Here is a 23,929-nt window from a genome sequence, read left to right as displayed (position 1 = left end):
TCTTTCAAAAATAGGTGTCTAGCTTCTTTTTGATCCATCGAAGCACTATACATCATCTCAAAGGGCAATTGAGGTAAACAGATAAATGAAAAACTGACTTCTTCAGAGAATATGGCATTGGTTAACATTAGCAATAAAAAATATATCTGCCTTTATTTCCTCTTGAGAAATGCTGCAGCACATTCTCTCAATGCTAGGAATCGGTTTGTTTCAAACATAGGTTACCTATGGTAGAAAGCTTTCCTTGGCATTTTTTATGGAAAAAGGAAACAGTTTCTCAGTATGGAAGTGAGGCAGCACAGTAATTCACAGAGCAGTGGTAATTTGCTAAATGATTTCCTAGTGAAAGGAAAACATGAGTATGCCTCCTCAACTGCTTCCCACCAGGCTCGCAATAATCTCGGGCAGGTGATCGGCTCGATCCCCTCTACAGTAACTACACGAAGAAGAGACAGGGCGTTGTGTTAGGTTGTGGAGATGAAAGTTTTTGTGTTTGGAGGGTCAACATTTCCTCATCTCACTGCTTTTCATCATCACACTAATGACAGAAATTGGCAGAAACCTGGGTCCTGTGCTGAAGTTCTTCCTGCTGAGAGGAAGAATTCACACTAATGCATCCACATTTTCTCCTATCATTTAGTCCTTTCATGTGGCCATGAAACAGAGGCAAGCTAACAGGCCTACATAGAAATTGAAATCGTAACCTTCGTCAGTTTTGTCCTGTGGCCCGATCGTTTGAGCTAACTAGGCAAGTAACACAGTGGAATAAAAAAAAAAAGAAAACAGTTTCCCTCCAAAATTACAGACTTCCCATAGGATATCAGAATGTATCTTTTATACTAAAATATCTATAACATGTTAGAAAAAGCAAACATAACTTATATATTACATACTTTTAATTATATAAAAAAGATACAGCCATAAATGTATTATTTACAATTAAAGTGTTCAAACTTTAGAGATTTTTCTCAGATTGTATACAGTGTTTATACTTAATTTTTAAAAAGTGAACACGTTAAAATGGCATAATTTTTCAATAAAGTCCCTGAATGGTTTTCAAATATCCTTTAAAATTCTGAGTATATTGAAGAATTGTTAAGTAACTTGAACATGGATCTCTCTCATGTTGCCAGCTAACAGCAGGCATAACAGGAACTCTAGAAAGCAGCACAGTTTTGTACTCTACATAATGAAGATAAAATACTAAAGCTAACAAGAATTATTTAGGAAAACTTTTATCTGGAAGGAATAATTTGAATATAAAATATTTCTTTTTCCTACCAAAATTGCTATGAAATTGTATGAAGCTCATGGATTAACATTTTGGGATAGTATCAATATTGAAAAACAGTGATGGTTAAAACAGACAACTATTATAATTATTCAGAAAATAATAATATTGGAATTGTGCCATTTAATTCATTAAGTCTAGGCCATCTCATTTATACTAAAAACAAGGAAAGCGTTAAGGAAACCAAAGCAGATCCCTATTCTGGGAGAAAGTTCTCGTTGTTTAAGGACTCAGATTCACATATTAGAGAATCAATGATTCAGTTTAAAAAAAAACTGATGTTTGCTTATTTTCCAGGTGTCTTTTACACAGTGCTTTCCTATGTTGACTTTATGTCAGATTTGCCTTAGGTCTGGAGCCTCTTTCTTTGGACCAAAATAAAATAATGCAGCCTAGAGGCACGAGAGAATGCCTGGCTAAAGAAAGTGTTCAGTAAACATATCATGTTGTTCATAAATAAAACATTTAGCTTAATTGAGGGAAATAAGAGCTAGAAAATATTAACTATTTAACTTTGCAGGAATTTGCATGAAGCTATCTCTCACCTATATGGCTTACCCTTTTTCTTTAGCCTGGTCCCTTCTGCAAAGAGGAAATATCAGGAGTATACATCTTAGGAAGGCTCAAAATCCAAAATTCATCTTTTTAAGTTTTTTTTTTTTAATTGTGTGTTTATTTGAGAGAGAAAGAGAGTATGTACTCCAAACCACTGGTTTATTTCTCAAATGCCTACAATGGCTAACGATGAGGCAGACCAAAGCTGGGAGCCAGGAAATTAATGCAGGTCTCCCATTTGGGTGGCAGGAACCCAATTACTTGAGTTATCACTGCTGCCTCCAAGGGTCTATATCAACAGGAAGCTGGAGTCAGGGGATAGAACTGGGTGGCAAACCCACCTATTCCAATTTAGGTATGGGCATCTTACCCATCTGGCCAAACTCTCACCGCACCCCTTTTCCCTCCCTCCCTCCCTCCCTCCCTTCCTTTCTTCCTTCCTTCCTTCCTTCCTTCATTCCTTCCTTCCTTCCTTCCTTCCTTCCTTTTGTATATGAGACTCAGAGAATGACAGAAAGAGAGCTCTTATCTGCTAGTTAACCATCCAAAGGCCTGCAATGGCCAGGACTGGACTGAGCCAAAGCCAAGAGCCAGGCATTCAATCTTGGTCTCCTGTATGGGTGGCAGGAACTCAGTTGAGTCATCACCAATGTTTCCCAGGGTTTGTACTGGCAGGAGGCCAGAGTCAGAGCCAGGCACTGAGTGTTCCAACTGCTAAGCTAAACGGTCGTCCTCAACCTCATACTTTGAGTCACTCAACCTAAAATCCAGCCATTCTCCAGGTGATTGTGCTGTATTTATTAGTCCAGAGGCACTGTCATCCGTGGAGGAAAACACAACAGATAATATGCACACTGTCAGTTATTTCCGATTTCATCTTAAGCACCTCATATTACCTAAACACTTTCCTTTTCTAATTATAATGGATATTTGTATTCACTTTTTGGAAAATGTTACTTTCTGGAAAAATATTCTGCTCTTTGGAAAAATAACAAAAAATGAAAGGCAGAAATTTATTTGTGTAAAAAATTGATTGGTTGCTGCTGATCCATTGAGGCCATGAGTGAATGCATAGTAGAAATGACTCCCTGTTCGCACACACCTATCTTTGCAGCCTGGCATCATAACCTATCCCCTAATGAGATATCATTGGGAAATAAATCTTTTCCATTTACACTCACAGCAATCATCACTTCCGCCATGCTGCGGACTTCAGGAGGGGCACTGAGTCACAGTAACTGAGCACCAATGTGTGCAGCCCCATTACGCTGCTATTCTACCCAACCACACATACGCAGACAGGCTTTGCTCCAACAAAATACTTATTCTCAGCTGAGGGATTTTCATTTTGAATTTTTTGATGATGTCCAAATGAGATAGAAAACTGTCATTATGTATTAAATGTGGCCTTGGGAAATCAATTCCATATTTCTTATAATTCATTAATTCTGTTTACCTGATGAAGGAATTAAGAACACGTCATCCCCAAAATATGCCATTCGGGCCCACTGACTATTTTGAGTTAGTGCCACTTGAAAACAGCAGTCGCAAGATCGCTCTGATCTTCCTCCTGCTTTCTAAAAGCAAGCGAGGAATTCCCATGTGAAAGATAGATGTTCTCTCTCTTCTAGAAGGAAAGTATCATTCTTATAAAGGATATGGCCACATTTTTGTAACTATTTGTCTAATTTAATAAGTGTTCAACTGCGAGTCTCTGAATCCTCATTCCCTTATAAAGCAGGAGAAATCTATACAGATCAACCATGTTAGAGTATATGTGAGGTGCAGGCAAGGCACTGGTTTTATGATCAGAAAAAAGTCTTGCATAACATTTGCCATTCCCTTCATCCTCTAGTCACCATGTATTCATTATATAAGCAGTTGCTACACATCCAGAGATGCAAAGCACAGGACATGGTAACTGAAGATTGCCATTGTTTGCCTTAGGTAATACTTACAGAGCAATGTCTAGCACACAGTCGGCACCATCAGAGCACAAGTATGGAAGTGCTCTCTATGTACAGACATTACAAAGATCCTAAGGTAAACAGGATGAAAATTGGTGAACCTTTGTTACTAGGAATTGTTCTCTGCTGACAGCATAAAAATACTTATATTTCATTTTTATGTTATATAGGATAAGTCATATGTCATAAGTAAAATATTAGGAATGCACATGGGATATTGCTTCCATCTCTATGTCTCTGCCTTTCAAATAAAAAAAGACAAAAGTAAATCTAAAGAAACTGAATTGCAGAAAGCAAAACAGCCATGACCAGAAACAGATATAAATACATAACTGTAAATACATAAAAATGCCAGAAGGTCTTCTTTATATATGTGGCCAGTTAATATATCTTTTCTTAAAAGCTGTACGTGTGTTGAATCTAGATTCAAATCATATGGCAAATGGGTTAGAAACCCCAGGTACACGTGTCAGGAGCTATGGCGCCAGGCTACCCTGGCACGCTGTTAGGCCAACTGCTGGACTGCTGCTTGGCAGAACTACAAATCTGCCTGCTGACAGCTCATGCTCCAGACTCCTGGCTGAGCCATGTCATTTGCCCTGTGTGGATTTGGGCAAGCAGACAGGCAAGAAGGCACAATTGGGAATGATTGAGCAGTGAGGGACTGCTGTGACCACAGCTGGTGCCAATGACCTGGCATACAACCCACCCTTCCCCTTCCTCCTCCTCTGGCACTGAAACTGGAGTTCGCAGGTACCTAAAATACATTGTATACAGATTCAGTAGTTTGCTTATTCTGTTACTTAATTTTTGTTTTAGTTTCAAATTTAATTATCCCTACATTTGAGGGAAAGTAAGACAGTCCCTTCACTCATTGTCCCCAAGGACAGCAGTACACAGTCTTGTAGATATAAATGTTTCTAAACGTGGCAAAGAAGGAATAAAAGAAGAATAAAGAAAATATTTACTGTAAACAGTATTCAACTATCCTGTTATTCTAAGCATTCACTTCTGAGTTAGGCAAGAGGGATTTGAAGTTGTGTTTATGGAACAACAAACATATACACACACATACTATTTTCTTTTTACTTGCTGGGAATACTTCCTCCCAGAGCAAACAAACCATTTTTAAATTCAAATGATACTGATTCTCTTATGATCACAACAAAAACTGATTCTGCTCTCCTGCTCCTTCAAGAGCTGAGTATCACCCTAATTTTTTTTTTCCCCTGGAACTTTACCTAGATTCCCAGTTGAGGGAGCCAATGACCTCCTTCTGCTCAGCTCTAATGCAAGACAGGAGAAAATTCTGAATCTGTCTGGTCTTGTTGGGATTGTAGAACCCCCAATTCATTATCCCCCTCCAGAAGTAGCCCTGTGATCTGCTCGAACACTCCTCACCAACGCTTCTATCAGCTTGTCGGAGAAGCATCCTTATATCCTGTCCAGCAGTGACCTAAAAATTTTAATCTGGTTAATATTTACAAGGTCAAAGTGGGGACACTATCTGTCTTGGACTAAGAGGAAAAGAAAACTGCTTGCTGTAAATATTGTACTGTTGTGTTGTTCCCTGTCTCATCCTCCAAGCTCTTGGTGCCCCTGGACACATAAAAGGCTCCCGTGAGAGTTGTGGTATTTCTAAATTATTTCAAAATTTTAGGTCATCCTCAAGATGTTGCCTGATTAGCTCAAGTTTTATACTGAATGATTAGCAAAGCAAAACTTTCCAAGTTCCCAAGCTGGAAAACAGCAAAACCCTAACCTAAGAATTGATTAAGCTTCCCCAACTTGACATTATTCTGTGGTTATAACAAAATGCATACATGAAGTCCTGGCAAATTTGCATAACTTATTCTTCAAAAAAATGCTGACTATTTCTAACCTATGATTGTGACATGCATTCAGTTCTAACATCTTAGTTTCCTATAACCAGATAGTCAAGGTCTTTATCATTCAATGTACATGAAGGTTGTGCATTTAATCTTCAGCATGGTTGTAGAAGATATGATTCACGGAGTAGAGAATAGATAAAAATAAGCATGCGGCAGCATGGTGCCAAATCATCAGAACTCACCATCTTATCAACAAATGGAAGTCATTCTTCTTTATTTCTTGAGCAAAGCAGTTTCATATAAGATAAATAGCTTTCAGTCAGCATAGCCTAACATGCAATATGCATCTTTTTGACATGTATATTCTCATACTACTTTAAACCCTAAGATTAAAATAAGGAAAAATCTCAGGCTTGGGTGTTGACAAGAAACACTTGTGGAATCTGCATTTTCCCCATTTTTCATCTCCTAGAAGTTATTGTGTATGAGTATGTGTGTGTGTGTGCGTGTGTGTGTATGTGTGCGTGTTTGTACAGCACTGGCTATTATTAAGTGATCAACTTCTAGTGACCTTCGGGTATCATTTTCTAAAGTTTTATGTAAGGGAATAATTTTTGAGACCTGTCCTTTTAAGTATCAAGCATTGAAAGTCACCTCATGCTATGCAAATAATTGTGGTTTGCTTTCAGAGATCAGGATATAACGGAACAAGTTTCTAATAGACTTAGGAGATACATGAGCCTGAGATAGCCACTCAGATACGCCAGTTTTAATTTTCCCATCTTGCAAAGGAAAAGTTTAGGTCAAATCTTTTTTTTTTAAGATTTATTTATTTGAAACTCAGAGTTACAGAGACAGGGGGAGTAAAAGGAAGAGAGAGATTGTCCATCTGCTGGTTCACTTCCCAGATAGCCACAATAGCCAGGGCTGGGTCATGCGAAAGCCAGGAGTCAAGAACTTCATCTGGGTCTCCCAGGTGGGTTGCAGGGACCCAACACTTGAGGTCATCTTCCCCCCACTTTTCTCAGCCATTAGCAGGGAGCTGGACCAGAAGTGGAGCAGCTGGGACATGAACAGGTGCCATATGGGATGCCGGTGTCTTAGGCAACATCACAATGCTGGCCCTGGGTCAGGTGATAATTAAAATATACCAGCACTCATATTATATCATCTATACATGGTCATTGTTTTGTTAGCATAGAAAACAGACAGGAGAAGAGGGAGGCAGTATGAAAAAAATCAAGTGGACACAAGCCTTTGGCCCTGGACCCGTGCGCCCTCTGGGGTCTTCAGCTGAACACTATTTTACCCCTGATGGCAATGGTTGCTGAGGCTTTGCCCCTTTCTCGTCACAAACTTTGTGAGAGGCAGCTAGGGTGGCCTCTCACCCTTCAGGGAGCCGTGCTGTGGCCTGGTTTTTGTTCTTACTGAAATATTAACTTCCACACTCTGAGAAGGAAAACTAAACTGAAGCCCTTGAGGAAACTAGTCAAAGAGCAGAAGGCCAGTTTTCCAATATTCATAAGCTCATAAGAGCTTTCGAGTCAACTTCCTTTGATTAACATCCCACCTCTGGGGCCATGCACTGAGGTACAGTGAGTTAAGTTGCTGCCTACACTAGCACCCCATAGGAGCACCAGTTTGAGTCCTGGCTTCTCTACTTCAGATCCAGTTCTCAGCTAATGTGCCTGAGAAGGCAGCAGCACATGACCCAAGTACTTGGGCCCTGCCACCCACATGGGAGACCCAGATGGAGTTCCAGGATCCTGGTTTCAGCCTGCTCCAACTCTGGCTCTTGCAACCACTTGGGGACGGTTGATTCATTCATTCTCTCTCTCTCTCTGCCTTTCAAAAAATAAAATAAATCTTAAAAAACGAATCCCTCCTTTGATACTGATCTAGCTATTTGATCTCTTCAAAATTCATCTCTGTGTTACTTCCTCATGTGTAAAATAGGCAAATGACCTGTATGTATTGTATGATAGAAGAAAAGCAATTATTTACAAACATTCCATGAATACTCACTGGTCTCTCTTCCTGTATTTCATGGTTGGATTAGTTTGGAAAGCATTGGCAATGACACTGAATAACATCAACACAAGAGATCTAAAGGAACTATTTCTTAGCCAAACATTGTTTAGTGAAATGACAAGATGTGAAAGAAACTCCATTTACCTGAAACATACTGCTACTTCTGTTTACAGTCATTAGTTTTGCTTTGGCTCATACTATTGAGTAAATTGGCTGTGTTTGGTCTCTGTCTGCTTCTTTGGCCCCATCCTCCTCTTTTTATAATCTCCCAGCCCCCACAATTTTAAAGAAAACATATAAAATCGGGGCCAAATGATGAAATCATTTCTGCTGGTGGTGTTACTCATGCTTGTGAGCACTCATGGAAAAACGATGAAGATCTTTGTAAACACACGACAGCATAAAAGAATAGAGTATGGAAAAGTTTCTAAAAAAGTAAAGTGATCCCTACTAGATAAAAAGCCAGCGTATAGTCCACATATGCTAGGCACCAATTTGTGGCACGTTTATGACAGGATAGCCCACAAATGGACATTCAGGAAAGCTGGGTCCTAAGAGAGGTTTCCTCTTTTCTGTTGCTTGTAGTGTTGGGAACAAGGTCATAACTTCACAGATACTGAGCTGGATTTCTAACTACAATTCACTAAGCGGGAGCTTAAATGAGTTACTTATGTTCTTGAGTTCTTATCATAATCTTAGGACAGTACTCTCCAATGTACAGAGCTGTGGGGAACACTAAACAAGATAATAAATCTAAAGACCATAGCCCAAAATGTCACTCAAAGGACATGTTCAGAAAAGGCAGTTAAAAGTGACTATTAACATTACATCTGAAAGAGGAGCATGGATTAGATTATTGAAAATCTTTTTGGTCTTTCAAATTAGACCACCCTTCCCCCACCCCCACCCTCCCACCCCCCCACCCGGTCCACTTCTTGTATTTTGCCTTACAAAACACTCCTTGCAGTCTTGGCACATCCTGAGCAAAGGTTTGGGGAGGCCTGAACAAATTTAGTTGGAAAGGTGTTCTGGATGAATAATGGCAGAAGTAAGAGCTATCTTATCTTTACAAACCTAGTTGGCGGACCTAGTATTGTGCCACAGATGAATCTGCATGTATCGTCCCACCTGCAGTTTATACTTACAAATACAGAGACCATCTCCGAAAACAAAAATTAGTGCTGAATATTTTTGCAAGCTATTGTATCATTTTGAAAGAGCACTACAAACACATACAAGATGTGACTATATGGTAATGAAATGAATTTTCCTGTGTGGTGAGAAGGCTCATTAGCTTACAGCCATGCTCTGTGTTCTTCTACAGAAGCCATGTGTGACATTTCTCACTAATGATTCAGGCTGTCACTAAATATTTGTCTCTAACTCCCTCAGTCTTTGGGAATGCAAGAATCCACTTGGGTGTAAATTAATAGCTTTGCAGAACCAAAATGAAGTACCCAAAAAAGTTCTTCCATTTTCTAGGAGTGCAATAAGGAAAACAGTTTCTATTCTTAATTGTAGATTTGATCAGAGTTGTTGTTTCCAAATTTATATGAAAATTTGTTGTTTTTTAGAAAGAATGTTTTATACTGTGTTCAGTAAACAATATTAAGATTTCGTTTTCAACGATTTTCCCGTTTCCATTAAACAGTGATTGTCCGTGAGGGAGAGGAGATGCACACACTTACTTTCTTCATCAAGAAGATTTTCAGCAGCTGATAGGAACCTCATCCTGTCTTCTGAGCTTTCAATGTTTAATTCAATGAGATGACTCTCTTTTATATCCTTTAAATCTTCCAGGGTCTCATAGCCATTAAGCAAAAGTGTTGAAGTATATTCCTATAAGGGAGAAGAAATCTATATAAGATAGTCAGACTCCAATATTTTATTTTTAGTTCTCTTTAGACTTAAAGAAAGTGCAGAAATGCATGTGGAAATCAAAGGTGCCAAGAGAGCTTTTTTCATACTTATAAGCTTACCACATATGAACTAGAGGGTATTGAAGAGAGTATATTGTTTGAGCCTCATCTTTTGGAAGGACAAATGTAAAGAAGACATAATTACCTTTAGCAAGATAATGCTAAATCATAGGTCAATTAAATAGCTGGATTATTCATCCCATGTGGCATTTTTTCACTTCTCTGTTAAACTGACAGAGCTAGCATATCCTAAAGTCTGTCAATAAAATGTCTCTCAGAGTATATTAACAGTATTACTTATGCATCTACATCTCTTGTTTGATTGCAAGAACATTTATGTTATTATCTTCTTGGGGTATATTATAAAATGAATTTAAAACAGAAATTCAACCAAAAAAGTAGTTCACAATTTTGGTTGAAAATCAGTACATAAGTCTAAGGAATCCCAGCTTTTATAGGCTTTTATTAAACATAAAAAATACCATCGTTGGTATTCTTTTCCCCAGCATGCATATTTTACCCATGTTTCGCGTCTATCTATCAGTAAATGTAAACTTGACATATATAGACTTTTGATTTCAAAGTCTGTGTGTCCTCTGTACTTTCTAACTGTATAAAAATGCAAAGAGAAGTAGAATGATTTTTCAACATCCTCAAAATTTCCTCCATTTCACTTGATCGTCATTTTAATATCTTTATTTTATTTACTAAAATTGAGTAAGAGGAAGTCTATCATTTTTATGTAATCAGAAAAAACATATTATCAACCTTTTGTTTTTTAACTAAAAAAAAAAAAAAAGGAAGGGAAGTAAGAGGAGTAACTACTCTTTTAAAAATAGTACATCCTAGAAAAACACTGCATTGTAACAGAGGACACCCAAATTCCCATTCTGACATAACCATATGACTTCCAGTTCTCCAGTAAGTCACTTCACTCCTTCGGTCTTGATTATCTAATGAATCACAGAAGAAACAAGTGGTAGAGGCAGGATTCAGACTTGTACTTCCTCTGTAGAGTATCTTATTTGGGTTACACCAATAGTAATACAAGGGTACTTAAAAATGTTCACTGAGAATGGGGGTGAGTATTTGGTCTGGGGATTAAGATGCCAGTTGGGGCATCTGCATTCCGTACTGGAGAGCCTGATTTCAAGTCCCGATTCCAGTTCTCCTCCCAATTCCAGCTTCCTACTCATATATGTCTTGGGGGATGGCAGATGATGGCCCAAGCAGTTGGATACATGTCTCCCATGTGGCAGACCTGGACTGATTTCCTGGCTCCTGGTTTCTGACTGATCCAGCCCTGGCTGTTGGCAGCAATTTACAAGTGATGGTTGTCTGCCTCCCTTACGGTCATGAAAAAAAATATAAAATAATGTTTGTGAAAAGTGGAATTTAAAGCTGTTTACTTTGGTGCAAGGAAATTTTGAAATATATACATAATTTTTTCAAAAAACACACTTCATATTATATATTTTCCATAAACTGTTCCTAAACCTTCATATTGGAAGGTTTAGGTATTGTGTCCACCAACAGGAACATACATACCTAACTCAGAGAACACAATGAAAGAAAGTTTAATTGACTATTGCCTTCATGCACTTTGAAAATCATCAAAATACTGCTGAGTTAATTTCAGAAATGGATTGCAAAGCCATAAATTGAGAGAGATTAAATATCTTATATGTACACACCATTTAACAAGGAAGATATTTCATAAAAATTTTGCTAATATACAAGAAAATAGTTGGAATTTAAATGTAGACAACACAGTTTCTTTAACACAACCATTGTGTTGTGGGGTTTAATAATCACTGCTTTCTAAAAAATAGTTTTTTTTAAAGGTTTATGTTCAGTTATTTTCTCTCAACTTGATTTTTGATCTGTGCTCTACAGAAAATACAATTTTCTTTTCATTTTTCTTTCACTTTTCTGGACTTGACATTACCCTTCGTACTCTCTTTATCATTATCATCTAGATATTTTCTGTGGGCATTTTATTCTCTTAGGTATTTTTCATTTTTCACTGCACTTTCTCAACATTAATCTCTACTGTCACTGCTAAGTACCATTAGGGTTTAGTCCAAGGGATGTTATATCAAGGCCTGTCCTTGCATAATATAAGTAATAAAGGAGAAATAAGAGCTGTTCTAGGAAAACAGATTTTCATTTGCTGTAAGTCTTGTGTTTTTTTTTTCTTTCAATTTTTCATTTGTTTATTTGAGAGTCAAAAAAAGAGAGAGAGACAAAGAGAGGGAGAGAGCACCCATCTGCCAATCCACTCCCTAAATGCTTGTAGCAGCCAGGGAGTTGAAGCAAGAAACTGGGAACTCAATCCGGGTCTTCCATGTGGATGTCAGTGACCCAAGTATTTGAGCTGCCCTCTGCTGTCTCGCAGGGAACTCACCCACAAGAATCTGAAAGTAGGAGCAGGGGTGAGGTTCAAACTCAGGCACTTGTATAATGGATACTGGCTACCCAAGCAGCATCTTAACCACCAGGCCATACGCCTGCCTCCATGGCTGGTATTTCTAACAACACTGCAGAAGCAATGATCCACTCTCCTCCATTGTTTCATGCATACACCCCTCACACCAAACAAACCACAAGTTTTCTAACCTGAAGGTGAATCCTTTCTAAGAACTCTGGCAGAGTCTCGGGCTTCCCACTTCTACTCCTTCGGTGGGCCTTGATTTTCCTGGGGGCTTCTTCTTCTTCAGAGATGACATCCACATAAATAAATTTGAAGTTTCCCACCTTGTTGTTCAGCATTCCTGTCCACATCCCCATTGGTGTTTTGCAGATAATGTCTATGATGTCTCCCTTCTAGAGGCAAAGACATGTATAAATCCTATTTTAGAGAACTGTATGAAAATAAAGATAGGAAAAGCAGAATCCCTAGAAAACCAGGATAATGACAATATTGTACTAAAGCAGTTTGTAGATAACAGAAATAAATCTTAGTATTCATTTCTTTCCCAAATTGGTCATTTTTCTGTATTTATGTTTAAGAATTAAGGCTGCCAGTTGCAAGTTATGGTCAAGAGTAGAAAATCCCATGCGTATATTTCTTTATAAAGAAAATTGATTTCTAATGTCTACATTTAAGAGTAACATTGACTCCTTTGAGACATAACTTTCTACCCCAGAGAGGATTCTAATATTTTTGCCTCTTTGCCCTCAAACAAACCATTGATTCTGCAACTAAAAAACTGTTTCCTGCAGTTTGTGAATTTGGGTTCTTTCATCTAAAACAGAAACTTTGTGATGATAGAACTCAATGTGATTGACATATTTGATCTTTCTGACTTGTGCCTATTTGCCTGTCTGGCCCTGTGAGGTGTTACTCTAGGCCTCTCGGCATTTAATTATAGAAAATCAAATCCTAGGTTAGATGGCATCAGCTCAACAGACGAGCAAATTATCCAGAAACCCCAGGAAGTTTCTAGACATGATAGTCTTTCTCTGCATCCTTGCTATTATCATTTAAAGTTCAAATGTGTGACTTGCACTTCAGTCTCAAAGACTTGAACTTAGACCTTTGAGCATCTCATAGAAATGACTAAGGAAATTACTGGGGTGAGCAATATTTTTCTCATCCTGTAGCTGAACTTATTCTGATGTGGTAGCACAGAAGGGGTAAAGAAAACAGCTGAGTCCTTTAAATGCGAAATAATTATATTAACATTCCACAACAGGGCATAAATATTACGAGTAGTCATTCAGTGTTGACCATATAGAAACAGTCATCATTTGAATCCTTTGTGGTATGACATTTTGTGATACTAAAAGGAATAAGTGAACATCTGTGAAATATTTTAGCATGAAGTCTTTCGCTATTTGTGCTGTGTAGTCAGTCCCTCCCCTGAGTGTGAGCAGGACTGTGAAAATGACAGATTTCACATTCAGGCCTATGTTATCTTATATGACAGAAAGCCTTTTGTAAAGCTAATTAATACACCAAATTAATGGATGATGAGTTCATGAAAAGGGAGATGATCTGGATGCACCTTACTTAATCAGACAGAATCTCTGAAAGATTCTGAAGCATGGCTGAGCTTCTCTTCCACTTGACCCTGGAAGAACACAACGTCATGCTGTAGAGAGGGCCTTACTGGCAGCTCGGAGGCTGAAAAGGCTTCCCCTGAATGCTCAGCAAGAAAGAAGGGAACTGCGTTCTGCCAGGAGCCCGGGAGTGTGGAAAAGGACTCAAGCCTCAGCGGGTCAAAGCCTGGCTGACAACGAGTTCAGCTTGAAGAGACTTTTAGGAAAGAAGTTAACTGAGCCATGGCTGGACTTATGTATGACAGACCATGAGATAATAACACATTGTTGGTGTTGGAAGCCTCTGAGTGTGGTAATTTGTCATTAATATTAGGAGATGAATACAGAGGATAAGAGTAGGTGGAATAAATTCAGGAGGGAACATCACTGGGAGAAACACCTGTGGTTACTCATGGCAACCACCTTAAAAATACCTGGAGTTGTCTGGCCCACTCTGTTTCTAAGACTTTGGAACTGCTGCGTCCTTCCATCTTCTCTCTTGTCTCTCTTTGGCTTCATTATGTTTACTTTAGCAAGTATGTGGAAGAGCTGGGGCCTTCCAGAACTCACGAAGCTTTCAGTTCCCAGAAAGAGGTACACAGTTCCTTCTCATCGTCCCCTGACTGAGCCTGTGCTATGTGCATCAGAGCAACTATTACTAATAGCCTGAACAGACAGGGCTCGCCCACTTCACCCTTCATGTTTTGTGTGAATTCTTGCTTTAGTTCTGCTGTTCAGAACAACAGACCCTCACTTCCCACGGCTTGTACTTCCTAAAACAGAGCATACAGCCAGCACTTGGTGAACCCTAGAGAAAGCAGAAAGGTGGCTCATTCACCTTGATTTTGAGGGAGTCGTTGTCATAGGGACTCGGCGTGAAGTCCGTGTGCACTCTGGCACGGCCACAGAATGGTCCCGAGTAGGGGCTATCCTCGTCCAGTCGAAAGCTGTCGCGATTACTTGTACCATCTGAACAGCTTGTTATTCCACCTGATGAAAGCACAGGTTAACAGTACTCATTGCAGGCCCCTAACAGTGAATCAGCCACTGGCCAAGCCAAGCATAGATAAATAATGTGACACCGTGGATGCAGCTTCCAGAGGGAGTTCTAATTGTTGGATCCCTCCACCCACCTCCCAGTCACTCTTCATCAGTGATCTGTGTCCCCTAAGTCATTTCTGACTTTTCCTTGCCAATTTGGACACTCTCCCCAATCACTAAGCCAAACACCCTCACAATTGGGGCTCTATGACCCAATCTAGGACAATGTACTAAGCACTGGACACTTGCAAAGAGGGGAGAAGGTATAGATTTAAACCTGCATAAAAGAGATGATTACTTTCACATGTCTTGGAAACAATGAATGTGATAGTTTCCCCTTTGTGCCCTGTTGTTCAGGAATGGCCAAAGCACCATACTACCAGGTTTCCTACAACTTATCAAAATTGTAGCCAGAATTCTCCCCCAGCATTCCTACTGTGCTCCAAAGGCCATTTTGAAGCAATATATCCTTGCATTAAAGGTGGCACTTATTTTTCCTGTGTGAGTGTGGGGCAGGGTGGAAGTGTATCCCAATGTCTGGAGTCCCAGGTAGAAATGATTTAAAACTAGGCTTTGAAAACAAAACCAAATCCTCGTTTTGTGGTCTTCTTCCTTTCTGATCTTGAACCTCAAGGGATACAGTTGTGACAGTCAAAGGGACCACAATGTCCTCCCTTCCACGGCCACTCCAGAATGGAGCTTTTCATGACACATTCTAGTTAATAAAATTCTCCCTGCATTCTACATCACAATTTAGAATCTTAAAACTACCAGTAGAAACGAATACTAATGAAATCTGAATTTAACACATTCAAAAATACATCCTGCAAATGTTTCTGCATAAGTTTTTTTCCCCCACAAAATAATTGTTCTACAGCCAATGGGAAAATAGATATAAAATTCAGGATATTTGAAACATCTGGTCTATGTGATCCATCTTCAAATAACAGAAGCAGTTGATTTCAAAGGAAATGGAAAATAAACTTTGCGAAATCATTTAAAAGGCTGGCAAAGATTCGGTGGATATATAATGATCTACACAGAAAAAGTCCTAAGGCACCCTGTAGTGTCAGTAGTTTCATCTAAGTGTTGTAGCAAGTAATATGACTAAATCATAAATGAGGATACCTTCTTAGAAAGAAATCAAAGTTCATTAGAAAACGTGTGTTGGCCACTCGCTAATGAGATGCTAACAACAGGAGAAGCCGGGTGTGGGATGTATGGGTAGTTTCTACCTCCTGATTCCCTTCTGTCACCTAGTTGGTGACACTCCTACCTTTTTGTATTTACAAACTTCTTCACTCTTTACCCACTAATGCTGGCCAAGACTTACAAAGTAAATGCTGGAATTGATGAAAATGCCCTGCACTTTTCAGAGCACTTCAGGATGAAAGGAAAGTTGATAAAGGGAAAAGAGTTGCAGGGAGGGAAAAAAAGGGGGCACAGACAAAGGAGGGAGGTGGAAAGGAGAAAGAGGTTAAGAGAGAACAGGATTTTACTGAGCTATTTCTAGGAATTCCAAAATGCTTTTACTCAAGATTATGTTAGTTCTCCCAAACATACATTTTTAAAGATACAGATTTAATTATCTATGATTTTTTTGAGGCCCATTCCCAAGAGCCCTGTTGGCTTTAGAGACCAAAGCTTTAAAATAGTACCTAATTCTGCCGGCGCCGTGGCTCACTAGGCTAATCCTCCGCCTAGCGGCGCCGGCACACCGGGTTCTAGTCCCGGTCGGGGCGCCGGATTCTGTCCCGGTTGCCCCTCTTCCAGGCCAGCCCTCTGCTGTGGCCAGGGAGTGCAGTGGAGGATGGCCCAGGTGCTTGGGCCCTGCACCCCATGGGAGACCAGGAAAAGCACCTGGCTCCTGGCTCCTGCCATCGGATCAGCGCGGTGCGCCGGCCGCAGCACGCCAGCCGCTGCGGCCATTGGAGGGTGAACCAACGGCAAAAGGAAGACCTTTCTCTCTGTCTCTCTCTCTCACTGTCCACTCTGCCTGTCAAAAAAAAAAAAAAAAAGTACCTAATTCTGTCTGATGTATTATGTGTCCTTTAAAAAATAATAACAGCTCCATACAGATTCTATATACCCTATATTTTCACCATGTCTATTATCAAGTAGCTAGAACCTTATTGCTAATACAATAAATAATTCCCAAAAGGGCAAATATGTTGTTTTCAATTAATTTAACCCAGATTTCACATGGGATGTCTTGCCTCTGGATCATTTAGCCTTACTTGATGAGCTTCGGCCACTGTAAAGACTATCCAAGGAGTCACTGGCTTTGAGGGAGATCTTCTCTGTGTGAGTCCCGATCACAGGGTCACTGTTCCGATATGGCAGGGTATCCTCTCCGTCTTCCTCATCCTTTAGAAAAACATGTCAGAGCTTAAGTGCAAGGAGCAGATTTCCATGGAGATATTCACTGTGTGCACTGACTGAACAAACAACTGAAAGTTTAGGAATAAAATACATAGTAATACATCAGCATAAAATATGTGGTCATTCATCTTTAACTCAATTTCTAGTAAAACATTTTACCCTATACTTGGAAACCTTCCTTAGGACATTCTTTATTGTGGAATTCAACTGAAATCATAATGGTTGATCTTTGAGAATTGGGTTGACTATCATATAAAGACTATTTTATCAGAAATGTTATACTTATTGACATCTAGGCTTCATCTCTTAGAGCAGTTTTACTTCTTCATGTTCTCCTTATCGTCTATTTACCACCATTGCTAATCCTTTGAGATCTGATACTACAAGCTTAAACTCTGCACAGTTGTTTCATGTCAGTTATTTGCACCCTACCAGATCACCAGATATGAATAAAACATGCACACTTTGCAATTCTAAAGCAAAGCTTATCTAAGAAGCTGTACAAATCTCATAGCATGCTTGCCACCTAGTCAAGTGAAAAGCAAATCTTGCATAAAATTAGAAAAGACAGACAATTTTAAAACAAATTACATTTCCTTGAAAACATCTCAGATGTTTTCCATATTTTGATAGGTTGGACAAAGCCTATGAATTTCTTACTATCCATCAGAATGTAATTCAATATTCTTCATTTTTGCGCATTTCTAAACATTGATAAAACATTGAATATCGGAATATGATATATACTCAGTTTGATTCCTGCTCTTATCCATTCCTTTATTCATCCATTCAGGCAATCACCACATATTTATAGAACACTTTCAAGTAGAAAACACTATTCTAGGAACTAGAGATATAATAATGGTCAACAAGATAACAGGGTCCTTGCTCTAATGAGTTCATCCTAATATGTTAGGCTATGTGTGTGTGTATGTAAATTATAATGTTTGGGAAGGTGTATGAAAACAAAAAAAACCAATAAATTCTATAATAGAAATAAACATGGGATATATGAGAGAATTAGCTACTAGACCCAGACTTGGAGAAGGTTGGCTAGTTTAGATGAACTAGTCTCCAGAGCTTTCTGTCATAGGTCCCTGTTCTGAACTGGGGAGCTGAACAATATGAAAATATAACTGATGTGAAGCTTTAGAGGTAGTTGTCCAAGCAGAAGGAACAACAGCAAAATAACTGAATTCAGAATTAGCTTGAGTTGTTTGGAGGAAACAGTGTAGCAAGAGAAAAGAAGGTGTTAAGTATGAATTTAGTCAGAGAAGTAAGTGGAGCCACCTTCTGAAGTGCATTATAGACCATGTATTGTGGCCAGGGAAATGCACCACTCGGATCTCTTGCTGTAGGACCTTTCTTTACTACAGTACTACCCAGTGCCTCTCAGCATTCATCAGCATATTTGCATTGAAGTCTTCCTTCCTAACAATGACCAAAATACAGGGGGAATTATCTGAAACTCTTCTAATGGCCAAAGGTTTCTCAGCACTGTATTGAAATCTGAGATTGTCCCTATCTGACCCTCTTTCTCTCTCCTTTTATGGATAAGAAACTTGCATACTGTCTAAAAAATTACCCTGCACATTTTATCTTCCTCTTCCTAATCCTTAACAGGAATTACCTCCAATAAGTGTTTGGTGTTCCTATCCCCTTCTTGAGTCTGCTTCTCAGAGGACTAGAATGAACAAACACACTATCATATGGAAATGATATGTAAAGGTATTATGAACTTTTAACCAGGGTAATGATATGCCCTTACTTCCCTTTCTCATGTTTCTTTCTAGCTTTTATGTAGAGGATCGATTTTAACTGGGAAGTAGAAGGAAAAATGCAATTGGGTGTCTATGATGGCAATCTAGGTAAGAGAGTTTCGTTACTTGATCTAAAGCAGGGACAGTTTGCATACAGAAATTAGGGATTCTAGATATGCACTGCAATGAAAACTAATGTGATATACTGATGAATCTGTGTGAAAAATGAGAGAAGAAGGACTTCAGAATATCCCTAGGGTATCTCTCTTTCTCTTTCTCACATCTAGAATTATGACAGTGTTGTCTACTCTAACTAGAAATACTGGACAGGAATTTTTTTTTGGTAGAAGTGTGGAAAATCAATATTTCAGGTTTGGATATGTTAGTTTTCAGCTAATCCGCTGGATGCATAAGAGGTTTTATCATGTAAGCAATTGGTTCTATAAGTATAGCAGATAAGTGAAGACCTCACAGATATAATTATGTAAAATAAAGTCATAAGTCTGGATGAGGTCACTTAAGAGGAGAAAGTAGATTGAGTAGTGCATCTAAGATCATGCCTCACATGCTATTTAAAAGGCGTTGAATAAAAGCAAAGTCATGGCAAGAATTACCAGACGAATGCCAGAGAAAAGGGAATGTTCTACGCGTAAGGAGATCTCCTGTGTCAAATACAATTGAAAAATAAAATAAGACCAAGGAAAAATCATCATTGGATTTAACAGCACAGATGTCACAACTGTTTTTGTAGAGCACTGGGAACGGAATTTTTCCAGCAGTAGGTTAAAAAAGATGCATAAATCTAAAATAAGATGTATAAATCAATGGAATAGACTTGGGAGCACATAAATATATCCAAATATTTGGGATCCATACATTTATGACCATATATTTATAGCCAATTGATTTCCAACCAGCATGCTGAGATGATACAATGGTCAAGTCCAGTCTTTTTAATGAATGGTATTGGGACAACTGGATACACTCATAGCAGAGAATGAAGTTGGACACCTTTCACAAACCATTTAGTAAAATTAATTCAAAACAAATCATATCCCAAAAATTAAGAGCTAAGACCATAAAACTTCAAAGAAAACATCAAAGTAAACCTTCAAGACCTGGGGTTGGGCAATAATTTCCTAGATACTGTACCAAAAACACAGGTAACAAAAGAAAAAAATAGATAAATTGGATTACAAGAAAATTATAAATATTTCTGCTGTAAATAATACTACCAAGGAAGTGAAAATAAAAATGAGTTATAGATCTCATCAAAGACTTATCAGAATGCACTTTTTTTAAGAGTTTCATTTATTTGAAAAGCAGAGTTACAGAGAGGCAGAGAGAGAGAGAGAGAGAGAGAGAGAGAGAGAGAAGGAAAGAGGTATTCTATCTGCTGGTTCACCTCCCAGATGGCCGCAACAGCCAGAGATGCACCGCTTCAAAGCCAGGAGCTTCTTCTGGGTCTCCCACATGGGTGCAAGGACCCAAGACTTAGGCCATCTTCTACTGCTTTCCCAGGCCATAGCAGAGAGTTGGATTGGAAGCAGAGCAGCTGAGACACAAACCAGCACCCATATGGGACGCTGGAAATGTAGGCAGTGGCTTTACCCGCTATGCCATTGTGCTGGCCTCTCAGAATACACTTTTGAAATATATAAAAAACATTGAAACTCAACAACAAGATGACATAAACTCAATTAAAAATGGGCAAAGGATTTGAATAAGCATTTCTTGAAATAGATGTACAAATGGTTGATGAGCTTGTAAAAATATTCTCAACATCATTAGTCATCAGGAAAATCTACTTCAAAACAACAATGAGATTCCACTTCACACCCGCTAGGACGGCTAGCACTAAAAAGACAGGCAAGACGTGGAAAAATCTGAACCCGAATTCACTGCTGGCGGTAAAGTGATGCAGCTGCTTTGGAAAATTGAACATAGAGGTATCATCTCTCCAAGAGAAATGTAAATAGGGTGATTACTGATGCCATAAGCAAGAGTGTCAATTTGTTAAGTCAAAAACAGGAGTCACTGTGCACTCACTCCTCATGTAGATCTCTGCCCTTAGTGTGCTGTACCTTGAGATTTAATGCTATAACTAGTACTCAAACAGTATTTTTCACTTTATGTTTCTGTGTGGGAGCAAACTGTTGAAATCTTTACTTAATGTATGCTAAACTGATCTTCTGTATATAAAGAGAGTCGAAAATGAATCTTGATATGAATGGAAGGGGAGAGGGAGTGGGAAAGGGGAGGGTTGCGGGTGGGAGGGATGTTATGGGGGGGAAGCCATTGTAATCCATAAGCTGTACTTTGGAATTTATATTCATTAAATAAAAGTTAAAAAAAAGAGAAATGTAAATAGATTTCCACGAATTTTGACATGCATGCAAATTTTTACAAGATTATTCATAATAGACAAAAGGTAGTAACAACCTAAATGTACATCGGTTGATGAATGGGTAAATAAAATGTACTTTACCTATGAAATAGGCTACTATTTGTCAATAAAAAGGAAATGACGTGCTGATGCTACCACACAAATGACATATGGTACTACCTGTGCTAGGTGTGTGATCATCCTGTGCTGTAGTTTCTTACGTAAAATGGGAAAATAATACTTTCTTCCACCCAACTTCTGGCATGATGACAGAGGGAGAATGTGTATGTCTAAGTACTGTTTAAAGCACTGGTTACTTCAACGGCTCTCTAGAAAAGGAATCTGTTGGATATTATAAGAAAAAAACTTAACAAAATAAATACAAATGATTAAAATAATCAACTTACTTTTTCCTCAGAAAGGACTTTGATGTACTTTTTAGCAACTTTTTTCTTCATTGTCCATGAAATTGTCCTCATTTTTTTACCCAAACCCCCTCCATTAGTTGAAGTTCTATTTTGTTCACCACTTTCATTTATAGGTTCCCCTTCATGTGTCTGGGGTAGGGTTGTTTGCAAAAGAAAAAAAATTAAAGCAATAAAAAACAATGATCAGAAAACACTGTTAGAGAGAAGATTCCAAGTTTATGGATGTCCTAGACATTCAGTGCAACAGCCTTCAATATTTCAAACAACTTAAATGTAACACACATCTGTGAAGTTACCAAGCCTAGTAACCTGTGGTACAAACTCAGAAAGTAAGACTTGTGATACTGAAGTCTCTGAGCGTCACATCCGAAATTCTTCTAGACGTTCTGGGCTACTTTTAATAGTCACACTGAAGAACCACTTTTGTCCATCTTGTTTCGGAGATGAACAAGAGAGAAGTAAAATCAGGTATAATACATGATGATATCTACATAGATGGGAAATATTTTATTGGAGAAAGGCATCTGTTAGCACTAAAAAGGCACTAACATATCCCCTTGCTTCCAATAGAATGTGAGATGTTTATGGCTACTTTTGAGTGTTGGAATTAATAAAATTAACTGAGAAATTGAAATTTTGGCAGGTGAGTATACATGCACATTTCCCACATTTTTAAGCAACATTAAACACAAACTAGTTCTATCCATTAGTAAAGATATCACCTGCTGTACTTATGAAACCTCTTATTTGTTAGGCTAATATCTCCCATGTAAATCAGAATAAAATACAGTGTTCATAGCCTGGAAGGTTCTTATAGTATAAAATAATTGGATCTAATTTAATTAATATGAGGTATTATTATGTGATAAAAATTGGATGTTATATAGAATCTATATTAAATAAAATTTCCCTACCACACATCCCTAGCTACCTCTGGGATCCTCTTTTCTCACTATATCAGTGGCTCTCAAAATATGGTGCCCAAACCAATGGCAACAACAGCACTTGAGGACAATTTGTATCTTAAGTGATTCTGAGACCCCTTTAAATTTGAAAACAACTGTAATAAGGCATCACCACTCTAGCCCCCTTGCTGTCTCTTTGTTAGATTATCACCAAGATTTGTACTTGCTTTTGTTATTTGGCTTCCCCTAGATATCCGTAAATCTCATCCTTATATTGTTCAGGTCTTAGCTCACCGTCATATGAAAGAATAGAAATTTTCTCTTGACCCCATTTCCCATGTGTCTAGACTTCTTTCATGTTCATCCTGATTAAGAGCCTCTTCAAAGCAATCAACATTATCTGACAATATATCTGTCTGTTCATTTGATTACCATCTGGATCTCCCATCAGAACGCATCCTCCAAGAGACTAGGGACTTTTTTTTGTTCTTCTGAGCTTCTAGAACAGGGCCAGTCACAAAACTGGCACTCAGTATTTTTTAAATAAATGAAACTTCATCCATAGAGTTTTGCAGTGATTTTTTTTTCTTGGAAGACATATTTGGGTTAACACATCCTTAGTACTTCAGATGTGTGAGAAATGAGCCTGAAGGGCCATCTGGTTTAACACTGCTCACCATTCCTGATAGGTGAACAGCCAGATTTTCCCTGAATATAAAAAATGATGGGAAACTTCTCTTTAGCGAACTTGTAAGATTTTAATATGGAAGTTTAGCCACATAGTTAATATCATTATTAATCAATATTATGTTTTGCCTCATATCTTACCCCAAATTGCCTATGATAAATATGAATGGACAGCCAATTTAAGCCCTCATTGCACTTTATTAATTTCTACATTCAAGGTTATAAAGGCAAAGACTCTTTGCTTAATTCAAAAGCCCTGAATAAAATATAATTTGGAAGCACGTTAAAATTTTAGAGTTAGCCTTTTTCTTTTCTCTTCTCTCAAACTTTCTCGGTTGTCGTGGTAAAGTTATTTTTCTGACTACGATAAATAAGAATGTATATTGCTTTATTAAATTTGATATGATCTTTGCCATTATCTAAGTGTCAATTAAGGAGTAGGAATATTTTCCTACTCCTATTTTTTTATCATTATTAACAGAGGGTTCAAAGGAATGATGTCTACAGATTTTGAATTTTAACATTTTTCTATGTTGCTCTCAATAGCCTGAGTCACATTTCTAGTGATATAGTTATTTGGGGTGGTGACTGTCTCCACCTCTAGACTCTGGCTTTGTGAAGTAAGAATTTTTCACCCATTGTTACAACCACACTTCCAGAGTACCTAATGGAAATCCTGTCATAGGGTGGATGTTTGTTGA

General features: G+C 38.4%; 1 protein-coding gene across 3 annotated transcripts in view; it reads right to left on the bottom strand.

The window, feature by feature from the left end:
* SAMSN1 (SAM domain, SH3 domain and nuclear localization signals 1) overlaps positions 1 to 23,929 on the bottom strand; it is a 169,875-nt gene that overhangs the window by 11,764 nt on the left and 134,182 nt on the right. For all 3 annotated transcript variants that reach the window (XM_070071919.1, XM_051859452.2, XM_051859453.2), the window contains 5 exons: positions 21,616 to 21,765; positions 16,918 to 17,047; positions 14,478 to 14,629; positions 12,215 to 12,421; positions 9,365 to 9,515 (listed from right to left, as the gene is read on the bottom strand). In XM_070071919.1, coding sequence (XP_069928020.1) covers positions 9,365 to 9,515; positions 12,215 to 12,421; positions 14,478 to 14,629; positions 16,918 to 17,047; positions 21,616 to 21,765 — 790 coding nt within the window. The remainder of the gene's footprint in view (positions 1 to 9,364; positions 9,516 to 12,214; positions 12,422 to 14,477; positions 14,630 to 16,917; positions 17,048 to 21,615; positions 21,766 to 23,929) is intronic.

The sequence above is a fragment of the Oryctolagus cuniculus genome, chromosome 4, assembly GCF_964237555.1.
Source record: "Oryctolagus cuniculus chromosome 4, mOryCun1.1, whole genome shotgun sequence".
Classification (NCBI taxonomy): Eukaryota; Metazoa; Chordata; class Mammalia; order Lagomorpha; family Leporidae; genus Oryctolagus; species Oryctolagus cuniculus.
Note: the sequence above shows the minus strand (reverse complement) of the source record. Positions and strands in the feature narration are given on the sequence as shown.